Source organism: Silene latifolia, chromosome Y (assembly GCF_048544455.1).
Source record: "Silene latifolia isolate original U9 population chromosome Y, ASM4854445v1, whole genome shotgun sequence".
NCBI classification, from domain to species: Eukaryota; Viridiplantae; Streptophyta; class Magnoliopsida; order Caryophyllales; family Caryophyllaceae; genus Silene; species Silene latifolia.
Genome location: NC_133538.1, coordinates 374,622,388 through 374,639,541, shown reverse-complemented (window position 1 = coordinate 374,639,541; position 17,154 = coordinate 374,622,388). Strand labels below are relative to the sequence as shown.

The 17,154-nt window shown below is 39.7% G+C and overlaps 3 protein-coding genes and 1 non-coding gene across 4 annotated transcripts; 2 read left to right on the top strand and 2 right to left on the bottom strand.

Moving 5' to 3' along the window:
• Window positions 1–682: 682 nt before the first annotated feature.
• On the bottom strand, window positions 683–3,577 carry LOC141631874 (uncharacterized). Its single transcript, XM_074444491.1, has 5 exons — window positions 3,232–3,577; window positions 2,126–2,562; window positions 1,236–1,978; window positions 950–1,124; window positions 683–805 (listed from the first exon to the last, which is right to left on the bottom strand). The coding sequence occupies exons 1-5, from the start codon at window positions 3,575–3,577 to the stop codon at window positions 683–685; spliced, it is 1,824 nt and encodes a 607-aa protein (XP_074300592.1).
• Window positions 3,578–8,613: 5,036 nt separating this feature from the next.
• On the bottom strand, window positions 8,614–8,717 carry LOC141635574 (small nucleolar RNA R71). Its single transcript, XR_012540251.1, has one exon. It is a non-coding gene; the product is annotated as a small nucleolar RNA R71 (small nucleolar RNA).
• A 133-nt stretch (window positions 8,718–8,850) lies between these two features.
• Window positions 8,851–13,074, top strand: LOC141631873 (uncharacterized). The gene is made up of 4 exons (XM_074444489.1): window positions 8,851–10,888; window positions 11,453–11,714; window positions 11,829–11,908; window positions 11,996–13,074. The coding sequence occupies exons 1-4, from the start codon at window positions 8,851–8,853 to the stop codon at window positions 13,072–13,074; spliced, it is 3,459 nt and encodes a 1,152-aa protein (XP_074300590.1).
• A 15-nt stretch (window positions 13,075–13,089) lies between these two features.
• LOC141631872 (uncharacterized) lies at window positions 13,090–13,897 on the top strand. Its single transcript, XM_074444488.1, has 2 exons — window positions 13,090–13,395; window positions 13,775–13,897. Exons 1-2 carry the CDS (start codon window positions 13,090–13,092, stop codon window positions 13,895–13,897), a joined length of 429 nt encoding a protein of 142 aa, XP_074300589.1.
• The last annotated feature ends 3,257 nt before the right edge of the window (window positions 13,898–17,154 follow it).

Below are 17,154 nucleotides of genomic sequence, written 5' to 3'. Positions count from 1 at the left end.
TGAATTGTCGACTCCAAGAGGCTACGCAATGCATCAAGTTAAATACATCAAGAGATTTGTCAATGAGATGAGGAAGAAGACATACATCCCAAATTATTGCAACATATTTTTAAGAAGTCTATATGAGCAATGACGTACATTTCTCTGAAGCACCAAATTGCACTTAAGAAGATCAAGACAACATGGTTTAAAGAGACATGATTTTTATTTAGAGGTGTGGCTGCGCTCAAGCTACATGTTCATTCAAGTTGCCTACGTACCTGGAAAGCACGAAGTGTACTTCACAAGATCAAGCCAACGTAGTTCAAAGAAGATGGAGGGACTTTTTTTTTTTTTTTTTTTTTATTTTTTTTTTATGCAGTTTAACCTCTTGCTTAGGAGCTTTGGTGTGCAGTTTAAACTCTTGCTTAGGAGCTTTCATTGTTGAGCTTCAAGAATAGTAGCGCTTCAAGAATTTTTCGTTGATTGGACCGACACGCACACCGTCTTCATCAACAATCTTATAAGCACCATTTGTGTAGACTTCTTGCACCACGTATGGGCCATCCCACTTAGAGGTGAATTTACCAACTAGTTTGTGAGAGGTGATGATTGGCTTTCGTACTGCAAGGACGAGGTCTCCTACTTGGAAAGAACGAGGGCACACTTTTTTGTTGAATGCGCGTGACAACCTTGCTTGATATCATTGGAGCTTTTGTTGGGCCTCTAATCTTTTTTTATCGAGAGACTCTAACTCTGCTAATTGCAACTTGCCGTTCTCATCATCTGTGAGTCCCTCGTGAATAGCAATGCGTAAGGACGGAATCTGCAACTCCAAAGGCAACACGGCCTCAACTCCATACACCAACGCGTACGGGGTTGCTTGAGTAGGTGTTTTGTATGTGGTACGATATGCCCACAACACCTCACCAATTCTTTCATGCCAATCTCGTTTTGACTATGCTACTACTTTTCTCAACAAGTTGCAAATGGTTTTATTGAAGGCTTCAGCCAGACCATTTGCAGAAGCATTGTACATGGATGACTTGTATTGTTTGAACTTGAATTTTTCTCCCAGACTTGTCATCAGATGGTTGAAGAATTGTTTCCCATTGTCAGTTGTGATACGTTGAGGTACACCATATCTAAAGATGATCTGGGTTCGAATGAAGTCCACAACATTTTCTTTCTTCACTTCCCGTAGTGTGATGGCTTCTGCCCATTTTGAGAAGTAGTCTGTGGCGGCGAGGATATACTCGTGTCCATTTGAGGCTTTTGGAGTAAGATGCCCCACAACATCAAGTCCCCAAGCTTCAAAGGGCCATGAAGAAACAGTAGGGTGTAACGGCTCTGGCGGTTGGTGTATGAAGTTTGCATAGAACTGACAAGGTTCACATTTTTTCGCGAAGTCCATACAATCTTGCACCATGGTTGGCCAGTAATAGCCCATTCTCTTTACACGATCATGCAGTTTAGGCCCAGATTGGTGAGCGCCACAAATGCCAGAGTGAGCTTCATGCATTGCTTCAGCAGCTTCGTCCTTGCTTAGACACCTCAACCATTGGCCTGAGAAAGAACGTCTGTAGAGCATCCCTTTGTAGTGAATAAACTTTGAATCACGTCGACGTATCTCAACCTTATGTCTGGGATCATCAGGTAATTTTTGGTGGTCCAATAAATCAATGATAGGCTGACGCCAATCATCTTCATCAGCTGTGTAGACGCATATCATGTTGGTTGTGTCTACATTTTCTTCCCCTTCAAGCAAAGATACTGCCCAACGGTTGCAGACTGGGACTTGCATAGACTCTTCTGCCCCCAAGGCCAAAGTGGCTGCAAGATTAGAAAGCGCATCGGCCAACTTATTGGCACTCCTTGGTACATGACCAACATGGATGTCATCAATTTGATTCAGCAGTTGTAATGCCCGTTGATGGTAGGGAATCAAGTCTTCCTTTTTCACTTCATATTCACCAAGGACTTGTTTGACCACTAGCTTCTAGTCTCCATAGATGTCCATATCCCTGACGCCTATTTCAATCGCCATTTGAAGGCCGAGTATAAGAACTTGGTATTCTGCCATATTATTCGTGCACAACTGAGTAAGTGTAAAGGCATATGGCATGAGATGATTTTGTAGAGTTACGAACACAACTCCAGCTCCAGCTCCATCTTGCCTTGCAGCGCCATCAAAGTAAATCTTCCATGGAGGTAGAACGTCCACGTAGAAAATTTCTTCTCCTGGGAGGTCATCTGAAATTTCCCACTCTGCCGGCACTGGATGATCAGCAAAGAAGTCGGCGATAGCTTGACCTTTCACAGCCTTTTGAGGCACGAACACCAAGTCATACTGCTTAAGTAACACTTCCCATTTCGCAAGTCTTCCAGACAAGACTGGTCTTGAGAGTATGTACTTGATTGGATCAAATTTTGAGACCACATGTATGGTATGCGCCTGCATGTAGTGCCTCAACTTCTGGATGGCGAACACCAAAGCAAGACATATCTTCTCTATGGGCGCGTAATTCAACTCAGCTCCAACCGAGGTACGACTCAAGTAGTAGAGTGCTCTCTCCTTGCGGTCTTCAATTTATTGAGCACACATTGCCCCCAATGGGCGTTCTTGTGCTGCAATGTAGAGGACAAGTGGCCTTCCTGGAATTGGTGCCCCCAGCACTGGCGCGCTGGCCAAGTACTTCTTGATGCTATCAGAAGCATTTTTGCATTTTTCATCCCATTGAAATGGAGCATCCTTTTTCATGAGATGGCTGAACGACTGGTAACGCCCGACTAAGTTAGAGATGAACCTTCGGATGTATGCCAAATGTCTATGCAATCCGCGCAACTCTTTCAATGTGTTTGGTTCTGGCATTTCGTTGATAGCTTTGATTTTTGTTTGGTCAATTTCAATGCCTCTATGCCTGACCACAAAGCCCAAGAACTTCCCAGATGTGACACCGAACGCACACTTGAGTGGATTCATCTTGAGTTGACATTTTCTAAGTCTTTCAAAGACGTTTCGAAGGTCTTTGATATGGTCTTCTCTTTTCTTTTATTTGACAACCACGTCATCCACATAACACTCTATTATTTTATGCAGCATATCATCAAAGATATTTTGCATTGCGCGTTGGTACGTAGCGCCAACATTCTTCAATCCAAACGGCATAACTGTGTAGCAGAAGATCCCTTTTGGGGTTCGAAAACCTGTTGCTTCTTGATCTTCAGGTGCCATATGTATTTGATTGTAACCAGCAGTACAATCCATGAATGAGAGGGCTTCATGATCAGTGGTTGCATCAATCATCAAGTCTGTGACTGGTAAAGGGAAGTCATCCTTTGGGCATGCATCATTAAGGTCTCTGAAGTCGACACATATGCACAATTGTCCATTCTTCTTTCTGAATGGGACAATGTTTGCTATCCAGGTAGAATATTTGACTTCTCGAATGAAACCTGCTTCAATGAGTTTGTTGACTTCCTTTTCAATTTCAGGTACAAGCTCCGGCCTGAAACGACGTTGAGGTTGCTTTTTGGGACTGGTGCCTTTCTTGATTGCTAGACGATGAACTACAATTTTTGGGCTGAGTCCAGGCATCTCTTTATAGCTCCAAACGAAGACATCCTTGTACTCGACCAACAACTTGTAGTACTCTTCTTCTTCTTCTTTAGTCAGCAGAGCACTAAAATAAATGGAGCGAGGATCTTCCGTAGTTCCCAAGTTGAGCTCCTTGAGTTCATCCACAGTCGATTGCCCCCATCTTCAAGTGTTTCAGGGGCCTCGTCTACCTCAACTTCTTCGTTCTCATCAGGTATCTCTTCTACTGTGATGTGATATGACGACGTTGTAATTTCTATGTCACTTTACTTCTTTGCATCACAGGGGCGCGAAGATGAAGGCACATGCTCTTCAACATTCTTTTGTTGACAAGTAAGAACTAGTACGCGCCTCCTTGCTTTGAGTGGCTCATGCTGGATTATATCCACTACTTGCATACGCTTAATGCGAGATGGTATTGCGCTTCTCAAGTCATCGCTTACTCATACTTCTTCATTTTGTGTTGCAGAAGTTGAGAGAGGATGACCCTCACCACTATTCTTCTTGGGAGCCCCTAGTCGACTGAAGATGTTTTTGATGGACTGCCCAAGCGTTTATGTATTGCGCCCTTCTTGTTTATGCGCAACAAAGGTGTTGACACTTTGACTTTACTTTCTCCTTGATTTCCAAGCCTAGCAAAGACAGAAATGTGTTTGGTTGAAGCACTTAGTCTCCCTAACCTTGTAAATATATAAGGACGACACTTCTCTGCAGGTGAACTTATTCGATCGAAGACTGAAGATGGATGCACCTTTTCTTCTCCTTATTCATTTTCTTCAAGCTCTTCTACTGTGATGTGCTGAGAAGACGCAATAGCCCCTTTTCTACGAGCATCAATCTTCACAGGCACATGAGACTCATATCCGAGCCCGGCCCTGGTCACCATGAAGCTCCCATCTTGCTTGAACACTTTATGTTGCGCTTTGTTAAGTCCGTATGGATCGACTTCTATAATTTTGACGAGAGGAGTCGGATTTGTAAAGTCATATCCGACCTTCGCCAATGGCTTGTAAGCATTGGAATCAAATATCCCCTTATTTTTCTTACTTGATGATTGACTGGATGCACATACGAAACCAGTTGGAGGAGGTCTCACAATCTTTGTTTGAGATGAACTTGGTAGAGGTGTAACGACTTTGGCCACCCATTCCTACTTGATCACCTGACTTGACTTTTTGTCCTTAGGCTCTGTCTTTGGTGTTAGACACTTTGCAAAAGGACTCTCCCCATCTTTGCGGCGAGACTTTGGGATGTAGCGTAGTACTGGTGGTGTAGTTTTCTGCATCGTCTCTTGCTTCTTGGGTGATGCAATAGGAGTAGTTGTTTTGCTGGCCTTGTCTACATCTCTCTTAACATCATTTTATTTAGCAAGACTTGCAGCTCCATCTTCTTTGATGATGTTCTTTTCCCGCTTACCTCCTTTTCCTGTTGAAGAGATGGTGGTTGGCATGAACTCACTAGAAGTACCATTCTCTTCAAAGAATTTTGCATCAGCGAAGAAAGAGTCGACCTTAGAGAAGGGTTTGGCGTCTCCGTCTATTTTCCTTTCACCACCACGATAATATTTTAGGCATTGGTGGAGGGTTGAGGCGACAACTCCGTTCTCGTGCTTCCAAGGTCGTCCCAGCAATAGTTTGAACGATGTCTTGCCATCCATGACATGGAACAATGTGTCGGAAGAAAGATCACCCATGGTAAGGTTCACGCGGATCATGCCAACCGCGTGCTCCCCATTCAAGTTGAAACCATGAATCATTGTTCGACTACTGGAGAGTTCATCCATCGTGATCCCTAATTCATTCATGGTGGCTTTTGGCATGAGATTGACTCCTGAGCCTCCATCTATTAAGATGCGCTTGACCTTTTTCCCACGGATATACCCAGACACATAAAGTGGCCTGTTGTGAGGCTTGGATCCAAGAAGTAAATCCTCATCTGAAAAACTCAAGGCTGCATTGCAGGACACACATCTAGTTGATTGCTCGGAAGGCTCAATTTTGTCTTTCATCTTGCCCGCGTATAACTCTGGCTTCTCAAGTCCTTGAATTATCAGTTGACGCTTCTCTTTAGGTAGATGAAAGATTTGTTTCCATCCCATGTTTGTAGGAAGGGCGTCAAGAGCAGCCACTATTTCGTTCTCCTTTTCAGAATGCAACTGTTGTGGCAATACCGCATCATCTGGGCCTTCTTCCTCTATCTTCTTTTTATCATCACCACCTTCCGTAGCTGAGATGGTGCACACGGTAACCTTGTTTAAGAAGTTTTGTGGGAAGAATTCTTTTAAGGTGACAGGACTTGGTGGTTCTTGCTCAAGTACATCGATAGGCAAGACATGTGGTTTGACCACTGTTTTGGACTTTTTCTTTCCCTTCGTCTTGCGAGGTTTAGTATTCTTTGATTGTTTTCTTCGACGGTGAACAGGTTGCGCTATCTGCCTTGTTTGTTTCTTTGACTTCTTGCGCGTAACCAAAGTCCAACCTTCATCGTCATCTTCATGCTTCTTTTCCTCATTATTATCCTGAGGAGGTAGTTTTTGTTCCAATGATATTGGAGGTAGCGACGACAATGACCCTTGGATCCGTAATGCCAGAGGCTCAAAATTTCCGAACTGCAATGATGTGTCGAATTTTTATATTATTTTCACTCCTCTTTTAGCTCGATTTTACATGACAATTGCACTTTATAAAATGATTTTATGAGCTAATTCCGTGTTCTAGGTGTTTTGCATGCATTATTGTCTTTTTGTAGAAAATGAAGCAATTGTCGGATTTTTCCTATCATTTTGGCATTCACCGAGAATCACGAGGCTACTTGAGACGAGTCTTGGCCATGGAAGGTCATTTTGGGAAGATTCTTGCAACCCCAAGCATATAATTTACTATATTTTATATACTTATTTTCCATAATTTTACATTGATTTTAAGCATTATAGTGTATTTTAATAATAAATTCCTTCCTATAACATTTTACTGCAATTATATAATTAATTGTAGGAAGGAGCTATTTTGATGCTGATATTAGCTAAACAGCTAAACGAGGCGATGAATAAAAACTGGCAAAACAATTAAGGACTTCAAGCTCAGACTCAAAATCTCCAAGTCCACAAAATAAAAAAGAAGCCGTCCAAAATAAAATGAAAGCCAACTATTGAATAATGTTGACAAGACCATCATTTTAAAAATGATAAAATAAAGAAGCATATTCGTAGAAGTTAGTGCATTGAACACCAAGTCTTGAAGCATTCAATTTGGTGATGTTACATTGAAGGATTTTTACGAGCAAAACGCATGCAACATTTACATGGGTGAAGAGTTATTCTGATAATTACAACATGAAACATCTCAAATTAATTCTTTAATTCATGAAACATTCTTTATGTGAAGAAACTTCATGCACTAAAAGCACAAAACCGTAGGAATAATTTTATATGTAATGTATTTATATTAATTATTTATTCTAAACGTACATGTATAATTAAATTTCAAAGCTCAAATGATCGCCTATATAATGGAGGTGATTTGCTTTTGAGAAGAACGAAAACATAGACATAGACAACAAATAATAAAATAATTAGTTCCATATTAAATTCTATCCATTCTCTCATTATTTACATCAATTACCTTTGATATATTTTAATATTGTTTATGCTATTATTTGACCAATTTATATATTGTTACCATGTTCATATTTATTCATCTTATTGTTGTTAGTCTACTCATAATTATGTGTGAGTAGTTTCTTAATCTAGGGGAGGGGAAGCCATGTTTGATTAGCCATTTACACATGTTGAATTAGAGAATTATATTATCAAATTGTTGCTTATAATACATGCTTGTTTCATATTGTTAATCTTTGATTGTTGGCCATAATCGTTGATTAGTTTGTTATTCATTTCCTAAGAGCGAAAGTCGGGAATTGAATTAGGCAAAGTATGTTTTAATAGTTCGATCTAATTTGTGCGAGAGCTCGTTAGTAATCGTTCTATGGTTGGGTAATAGACCGAGAGGAAATTGCTAATAACCTAAACAACATTTGATTTTATGTTCGTCTGATTTGACATCGATTTATGCCAATCTACATGTGTGACCCCATTCCCCTTAGATCCTTATTCATAATTGTTTACAACTTATTTTTCATCATTGCTTTTACTTTAATCAAATCAAACCAAACCAAATCGTGACCGACCTTGGTAGAATTCTACTCATAGCTTGTCATATTGCGTCCACCATCTCCCTGAGATCGACTCCTACTTCCCTAACTACATTCATTTTTGTTAGCTATGCCTAGGGTATTTTATCTTTGTTAGGTACGCGATAAGCCTACCAAATTTTGGCGCCGTTGCCGGGGAGCACGGTTTTGTTTGCTTTGTGATTTGTTGATTTCTATCTTGTTTTTCTTTGTCTTAAGGAGCACTTGTTCCTTAAGACCATTAATCACGATCTCCTCTAGGTTGTTGTCTTATGCCCAGGTCCTCTCGTATTGGTGAATTACTTCCAATCGATCCCGAGCCCGAAAGACCTTTGCATAGACGACTACGCTTCTTTAAGGAGATTTCTGAAGCTACATCTATTGAAGGACTTGAAAGTGTGAGGAGATCTTACGAAGAAGATATTAAAATTATTGAGGAAGAGGGGGATTCTAGTTCTACACCACCAATCAAGAAGATGTTTCGTTTATCCGATCACTCCAAGCCCACCGCGGCAATGCTTCATAGGGGCATTGTTACTACCCAAATTGGTGCGGCAGATTTTGAAATCAAGCCGGCTTTCATTAGCCTTGTTGAGAGGAAGCAATTTGGTGGGAGTCCAACGGAAGATCCTAATTTACATGTTCAAAATTTTTGCGACTATTGCTCGATGATTAGGCAACCAGGGGTTACACAAGCTCAAATGAGGGAGATACTTTTCCCTTTTTCTTTGAGAGACAAAGCCAAGTTGTGGATTAATAGCCTTGATAGAGCCAAAATGGAAATTACCGATTGGGATTCATTGGCTCTTGTATTTTATCAAAAGTATTTTCCCCCGGAGAAGACCCAACAATTGAGAAGCCAAATCACGGGATTCCGTCAAAATGGTCATGAAAGTTTGTTTGAAGCATGGGAAAGGTATAAGGAGTTGCAAAGAGAGTGCCCTCATTACGGGTTAGATCCATAGTTCCTTGCCATTACATTTTATAATGGTTGTTGTGCCGAGTCTCGTCGCGTTCTAGATTCCGCTAACAACGGGAGGTTTGACCAAATTGATACGGAACTTGCTCATTCTACCATTGAATCCATGGCGGTGCATGATTCCCAATACGTCAAATCTCGTAACACCCCATTGAAAGACAAGGAAGAGGATACAACTATATCTCTTTTGAAAGCTAAAGTGGGTCTTCTCCAACAACAAATGGATAACCGAGGAGCAAGCTCATCCCAATCTCATGAACAAGTGAATATTACTATCCAAATGATGGTGTGTGAAGCTTGTGGAGGTGCGGGACATTGCACCACTTTGTGTAGGGCATCTATTGAAGAGGTGAATGCTTTTCAAAGTTTTAGACAAAATCTCAGTTCTTTCTCCAACACCTACAATGAAGCTACAAAGTATCATCCAAACTTGTCCTACAAGAGCACCAATGTGTTAAATCCACAACATCAAATTCAAAATGTGCCACAAAAACCAGGGCATGTTCAAGCACCCCCACTGGGTTTTCAAAATCAAATTCAAAGGCCTCATTATCAACAAAATTTCCAACAAAGCTTTCAACAACCCTTCCACAATCAACAAACTCAAGGTCAATCATCAAATTACCAACAATCCAACCAAGGATCAAATAAGATTGAGTCTTTGTTGACACAAGTGGTTGAGACACAACGGAATATGGCCGCCCACATTCAAAAGAGCGATCAAGCTAGGGATGGGACAATCAAAATGCTTGAAACCCAAATAGCCCAACTTGCCACCTCAAGTGCCCAAAGACAACAAGGTCAATTACCACCTCAAGGTGCACAACCTCATGACACCGCAAATGCTATCACTTTGAGGAGTGGTACCACTTATGATGAACCCCTTATGCCTAACGATGATGGTGGGGTAGATGGTGAGGAAAGTCGTGATGTTGAAGATGGCAACAAGGTTGATGGGTCAATAAAGGTTGAGGATGTTTCAACGAAATATGATGAGCCAATAGTGGTGGAAGATATGGAGGATGTTCCTCCAAAGAAGGATGATAAAGTCAAAGAGCCGGAAAACATTCAAGTACCTTTCCCTCATAGATTAAAGAAGGCCCAAAAGGAGACTCAATTTGGTAAGTTCATGGAAGTGGTGAAGAATTTGCAGGTAACCGTTCCCTTTACCAAATTAATCACCCAAATCCCTTCTTATACTATGTTCATGAAAGACATTTTAACTAGGAAGAGGACTTTTGATAATGTTGAAACTATAGCGTTCACCGCCGAGTGTAGCGCTCTTTTACAAAATAAGTCCCCTCCCAAGTTAAAAGATCCTGGTAGCTTTTCTATTCAATGCACTATTAGCACCTACACTATTGATAAAGCCTTATGTGATCTAGGTGCTAGTGTGAGTGTGATGCCATACTCAATTTGTGAAAGGCTAAACATGGGTGTCTTAAAATGTACTAGTGTCACCTTGCAAATGGCGGACCATTCTATAAAATGCCCTTTGGGTGTTTTGGAGGACGTGCCCATCAAAGTTGGAAAGTTTTTCATTCCGGTTGATTTTATTGTTCTTGACATTGCCGAAGATTCACAAATCCCAATCATTTTGGGAAGGCCGTTTTTACATACCGCGGGCGCGGTCATTGATGTCAAGAATGGTAAGTTAACATTGGAAGTAGGTGATGACAAGGTCACTTATAATTTGAATAATGCTATGAAGAGTCCAATGCTAGAGGAGTCATGTTATTTCCTTGAAGTTTTGGATGTTGTTGATGTTATTGTAGATGACTCATTGCCTCGATCTTTAAGCAAAGATCCTTTGGAGACACTCTTGTTGTTGGAATCTTTTTCAGGTGATGGAGATATTGGAAGTGAAGAAATTGATGCTTTGGAGGTGGAATTAGATGGAGAGGAGCTACCATTGGAGGAAAGCTCTCAATTCATAGGTTTGGTTGCTACTTCTACCAAGGTTGAGGTACAAAAACCCGAGCTTAAACCCCTCTCCTTAAATTTGAAATATGCTTTTCTTGACGAGCCGGAAATGTGTCCGGTCATAGTTAGTGTCCACTTGAGTGAGACTCAATTGTCTTCATTGTTGAATGTGTTGAGAACACATAAGAAAGCCATTGGTTATACACTTGATGATTTGAGGGGTATAAGCCCCGATTTTTGCATGCATAGAATTCATCTTGAAGAGGATCATAAACCATGTGTCCAAGGTCAACGTTGTTTAAATCCTAACATGCAAGACGTGGTAAAAAAGGAAGTCATGAAACTTTTGGATGCGGGAATTATTTATGCAATTTCCGATTCGAAATGGGTAAGTCCGGTCTAAGTGGTTCCTAAGAAAGGAGGGACCACTGTAGTAAAAAATGATAAAGATGAACTCATCCCCACTAGAATTGTGACAGGATGGCGCATGTGCATTGACTATAGGAGGTTGAATTTTGCCACAAAAAAAGACCATTACCCATTGCCCTTTATTGACCAGATGTTAGAGAGGTTGACATGTCATAAATACTTTTGCTACTTAGATGGTTATTTGGGATTCTTTCAAATACCAATTCACCCCGATGACCAAGAAAAGACCCCTTTTACTTGCCCTTATGGTACCTTTGCCTACCGTAGGATGCCCTTTGGTCTATGTAATGCACCCGCAACCTTCCAACGTTGCATGACTAGTATTTTCTCGGATTTTATTGAGTCAATCATGGAAGTTTTTATGGATGATTTTAGTGTCTATGGCACTACATTTGATGCATGTTTGGCTAACATAACCAAGGTTTTGAAAAGATGTGAAGAAGTAGATTTGGTTTTAAATTGGGAGAAGTGCCACTTCATGGTGAATGAAGGAGTGGTGCTTGGTCATCTTGTTTCGGAAAGAGGTATTGAAGTGAATCGTGCTAAGGTCCAAGTTATTGAACAACTTCCCCCTCCCGTGAATGTTAAAGGTGTAAGGAGCTTTTTAGGCCATGAGGGGTTCTACCGTCGTTTCATTAAAGATTTTTCCAAAATTGCCAAGCCCCTTACCGAGCTCCTTTTAAAGGATGCGACTTTTGTGTTTATTGATGCTTGTCTTGAGTAATTTAACAGGATTAAGAAGGCTTTGATCTCTGCACCTATCATCCAATCACCGGATTGGAATTTACCATTTGAATTGATGTGCGATGCTAGTGACTATGCGGTAGGTGCCGTTCTTGGACAAAGAAAGGACAAAGTGCTCCATGCTATCTACTATGCAAGCAAAACTTTGGATGAAGCTCAAATAAACTATGCCACCACCGAGAAGGAGCTTCTTGCTATTGTCTATGCCATAGACAAATTCCGCTCTTATCTGATTGGATCCAAAGTCATTGTCCACTCCGATCATGCCACCTTAAAACATCTACTGTCAAAGAAAGAAGCAAAGCCAAGGCTTATTCGATGGATCTTTCTCTTGCAAGAATTTGATCTTGAGATTCGTGACAAGAAAGGGGCTGAAAATGTTGTTGCCGATCACCTTTCCCGCTTGAGAGTTGATGATGTAAGTATTCATATTCCAATTAATGATTCTTTTGCCGATGACTCCTTGATGATGGTGGATTCAAATACTCCGTGGTATGCCAATATTGCCAACTATCTTGTTGGTCATGAGTTGCCACCAAACCTTTCATATCAACAAAAGAAGAAGTTCATGCATGATGCCAAGTTTTATCTATGGGATGATGCTTATTTGTTCAAGCATTGCTCCGATGCATTGTATCGGAGATGTATTCCACAATGGGATGTGAAAGGTGTTCTAGAAGGTTGTCATTCTTCCCCTTATGGTGGTCACCATGGACCATCTAAGACCGTTGCTAAGATTCTCCAATCCGGGTTCTATTGGCCTACCATGTTCCAAGATGCCAAGAATTTCGTTATGACATGTGATGCTTGCCAAAGAACCTGGTCTATTTCAAGGAGGCATGAGATGCCTCAAATAGGGATACTTGAAGTTGGAATTTTCGATGTATGGGGTATTGATTACCAAGGTCCTTTTCCTTCATCAAAGGGTAATCGTTACATCTTAGTCGCCGTTGACTACGTCTCTAAATGGGTAGAGGCAATTGCTACTCCAACCAATGATGCTCGTCATGTAAAAAACTTGTTTAAGAAAATCATATTTCCACGTTTTGGTGTCCCTAGGGCGGTGATTAGTGATCGTGGCACGCATTTTGGGGAAAAACAACTTGATGCATTGCTTGCTAAGTGTGGAGTTTACCATAGAAGAGGCTTGGCCTATCATCCACAAACAAGTGGCCAAGTTGAAGTTTCAAATCGTGAGCTCAAGTACATACTTGAGAAAGTTGTTACCAAGTGAAGAAAGGATTGGAGTATGAAGCTAGATGATGCCTTGTGGGCATATAAGACCGCTTTTAAGACACCTATTGGCACCTCACCATATAGGTTGGTCTATGGAAAAGCTTATCATTTACCCGTGGAGATGGAGCAAAAAGCATACTGGGCAATCAAGGAGCTTAATTTTGATGCTACTTTATGTGGTGAGAAAAGGTTATTGCAACTTAATGAGCTTGATGAATTTCGTTTGCAGGCCTATGAGAGCTCCCGTCTTTATAAGAAGAAAACAAAACGTTGGCATGACAAGAAAATACTCAAGAAATATTTTCAAATTGGTGACAAGGTGCTCTTGTTTAACTCCCGAATGAAGATTTTTCCGGGAAAATTGTGATCAAAGTGGTCCGGACCATACACCGTCATTAATGTTAACAAGCTTGGCTCTATTGAAGTAATGACCACCAATGGAGAGAAGTTCAAAGTTAATGGCCATCGTTTGAAGATTTATCATGAGAATGCTATCATTGGAGTTGTGGAGGAATTTTTCTTGGACCTTTCGTCTTTGACGAATTAATTCTCAAGCTTCATTACGTCGTGCGGGACATAAAATCAGCGCTTCTTGAGAGGCAACCCGTGTTTTGTTGTAATTTTGAAAAATTTATTGCTTTCGTAGAATTAGAGACTTCTTTTTTAGTTTAGTTGTTATTTGAATTTTACATTTGTAGGTGAAAGAAGAAGAGCTCAAGAGGAGCCAAATGATGAAGAAGATGTTGAGATGTTATTCCACCCGAGGGCCCTCACCCATCCTTGTATCCTTGGCCAGAGGGTGGGTTTCCGTCTTCTTCTGATCATGTTGCGGTACTTATTGATCCATACTATTGTGGTTCGGATTATGGAGTTGAAGGCTTAGGAGGCGGCTATGGAGGTTATGATTATTATGGTGGCAGCTCAAGTGGTGCAAGGGGTATTTATGACTATGCTAGTGACTACCAAGCTGGAGGTAGTTCCTTTGATGGTGCGTTGGGATCCGGAGGTGATCACGCATCCAATGATGAGCCGAGCCACTGCTGGTGGCCCTTTTCTTGATGACGAAATGTATGACCCCCTTGTACATACTAGCTTGGGGGAGGCTAGATCGTTTAGTAAGCTTTCCTTCCTTTGCATTTAGTTTTTCGTTCCCTTTCCCCATTAAACATATTGTACCTTGCTGGATAATGTGCTGAAAACCGTTTTCTATGGTTTGATGGTTGTTTCTGTGTGCACATTGGGGACAATGTGATGTTTAGTTTGGGGGAGGAATTTGCATCTAGTTAGAGCATATTAGTTAGCTTTGCATATAGTTTAGTTGAAAAAAATCAAAAATCAAAAATTTGAAAAATTGTTCTTCTCTTGTGACTTTGTGATGCTTACCCCCACTTGAGCTTACTATGTTCTCTCCTTGATTATCCTAATTGTAGCTTTATAGCTAATGATTCATACTTATCGACGGGATTTTGCATACATGGGGATGTCTTGACATAGTGAGTGGATGGAATTTAGATCTAGTAGGCTTGATCTTGACAATGGCAACCTAAAAAATTGGTAAGGTAGAGCCTCTAACGACCGGTTCATCTATATCCGGTCTCATCTAGGTGTGTGTAGGTCTCCTTATGGTGTACGTCATGTCAAAACGCATAAGTATGGTCTTTATCCCATTTCTAACGAGCATTGCATTCATATTTTGCGAGCATTTGAAGCCGTTCACATGACTATTGTTGCCCATTTTGAAACCCTCTCACACATTTCCTCATATCTAGCTACATTAAAAACTTGCCTACCTTGTTGAGCTACTAACTTTATCATTTGTGTTTGGGTGCTTATTTGGGATATTGCTCAGCTTATGTCATTGTGAGCTTGGTTGGGCGGAATTACTGATTTTCGTACCTTTGTGTCTACTTGAAATGTTATCTTGAGATTGAAAAAGGAGGATGAAAGGAAATTGAGAAGTTGAGAAAAACAAAGTGAAATTTGTGAAGAATGAAAAAGAAAAAAAGTGAATTGAAAAAAAAAGAAAGTTGAAAAAAGTGACGAAAAGAAAGAAAATCAAAGAAAGAAGCATGATCAAAATGAAAAAAAATGAATTTGTTGAAAATTTTTAGAAAAGAAGAGAAGAGATTTGTGAAATAACTTCTATGTTGTTAATCATGATTTTTGGGAAGTTTACTTTTGTTTTGAATTAAAAGGAAGTCGAATTGCTGATTTTGGCTTCATGTCCTCTACTTGGGATTGGGTTAGAGTTTGGGTTGAGCATCCATGCACATCTTGGTTAGTTGCTAGCTTAACTTTGCACCACTTTCCATAATTCATTTGTTCCCCCTTCTTACCCATATCCCTTTACCTTATTTTTACCATTGGCTTCTTTCTATGCTTGCGTTTGATTGCTTTCACTTGTGGACGTGGAATGATTACCATATTAGGTTGCGGGCGCACTCTCATGAGTCGGAGTAGGTGAGTGCCACTCAAATAAATTACCTTTTACATACAGATGTGTGCTTGAGTGAACCGCGAGAGTCCATTGTCAAAAGATCATGCAAGAGCCGAAAAGTTTAGATGAAGTCTTTCATGCTACGCCGCCATGTAAATCTCATCCATGTTTTTGCATTCTCCCTATTGTTGAAATATGTGTCCTCCGACAATAATGCGATCACGACTGTTGATCATGATGATCACATGTTTAAGTCTCATTAAAATGAATACAATTGGGAAGTAATTTTGTTACTGTCAACTGGTCAACATATATCGGTAATGATTGGCTGACTAGAGTTTGACATTACTGTCGTGTGACGGTGGTGATCAGTTGACCCCCTAGGTCATACCTAAAGGGCCACACTCTTAATTGATTATTTAATTAATCGTATAATGTTACGAGTTAATTAAATTACTTGAAAATTGACGGACGATTTTGGAAGTAAAATTTACGTATCATATTGAAATGTGATTAAATAAGATACGGTATGAGTAATTGAATTGTATCATTACTCGGATGAAATAATTGTTTAATGTAACAATTAAATTGAATGAATTATTATAAATACAATCAGTTGTGATTTATAAATTGGTAAAAATTTTGGCATAAGTAATTATGAAATTACTAAGTCAATTTTTGTATGTGACGTATTTTTATTAATACGTTGATTTTTGATATGATAAAAATTACATAACAAATATATGTGACATGTGACATGTAACATATAGACAATTGACAAAAATAATATGGACTCTATATTATCCATTGTGCGAAATAAAGGTTAGTGGAAGCTAATATTGTGTTTGTTTAATTATTATAAGAACACAATGATTACCTACATTCCTAGCCATGCAACCCTAATATTCTTGTGAAGACAAAGGTGTTCATGCATTGGCTCCCCAAAACCCCTCCTCTTACCCGGTTTTGAGAAGGCAAAAGCCATCATGGCTTTTGTTTTATTTTTACCTAATAATATACAAAATGTTGTATATCATTATTCATGCTATTCTATCATCAAATATAGAGATTTCTAGTGAGATAAAATCCTCTCTTCTTCTCTCTTTAAAACCGAAACAAATAAGTGTTTTATAAAAGTTTTGGTTCAATTTTCTACCTTTGATTAATATTATAACTAGTATTTGTAATATTAATTATATTAAGAGGAGCCTTGGGTATAATACATAGGGAGAGATCTTACACTTAGATCTTTATTCTTCCATTGGAAAAGCTCAAGAACAAGAAGAGAAAGGTGATCTCTCTTGTGCCCTAATAGCCGAAATTTACAATGTAAGGACATGATTTCTCCTCTATTTATATTATTGTTTGCATGCATAAGATCCGTTTTAATTTTATGACAAATTAGTTTTGACATATTTGAGTATGTTAACATGTATATGAATCTACATTTCCTTCAATCGGTATCATGAGCCACGGTTGTTTGCATGCAAATTGGTTAAAAGTTTTTCCGAGTTATATGAATAACAAAATAAAACTTGTAAAATTTGTGTTATTATGATATATCACGAAATTATTACATGCATGTTAATATTTCTGGTCCTAAAGTGTTTTAGGATATTTTGGTTATTTTTTTCGGATTTT

Excerpts from the sequence above, each read along its gene's own strand:
- LOC141631872 (XM_074444488.1), top strand. The coding sequence starts at position 13,090 with ATGAAGCTAGATGATGCCTTGTGGGCATATAAGACCGCTTTTAAGACA. Across the intron at positions 13,396-13,774 it reads ATTTTCAAATTGGTGACAAG|GTGAAAGAAGAAGAGCTCAA; the intron begins GTGCTCTTGTTT and ends TTACATTTGTAG.
- LOC141631873 (XM_074444489.1), top strand. The coding sequence starts at position 8,851 with ATGGCGGTGCATGATTCCCAATACGTCAAATCTCGTAACACCCCATTG. Across the intron at positions 10,889-11,452 it reads TACACTTGATGATTTGAGGG|TTTTTATGGATGATTTTAGT; the intron begins GTATAAGCCCCG and ends CAATCATGGAAG. Across the intron at positions 11,715-11,828 it reads AGCTTTTTAGGCCATGAGGG|GATTAAGAAGGCTTTGATCT; the intron begins GTTCTACCGTCG and ends GTAATTTAACAG.
- LOC141631874 (XM_074444491.1), bottom strand. The coding sequence starts at position 3,577 with ATGCCTGGACTCAGCCCAAAAATTGTAGTTCATCGTCTAGCAATCAAG. Across the intron at positions 2,563-3,231 it reads ATTCATGGATTGTACTGCTG|ACCGCAAGGAGAGAGCACTC; the intron begins GTTACAATCAAA and ends AATAAATTGAAG. Across the intron at positions 1,979-2,125 it reads CTGGAGCTGGAGTTGTGTTC|AAGCTAGTGGTCAAACAAGT; the intron begins GTAACTCTACAA and ends TATGGAGACTAG.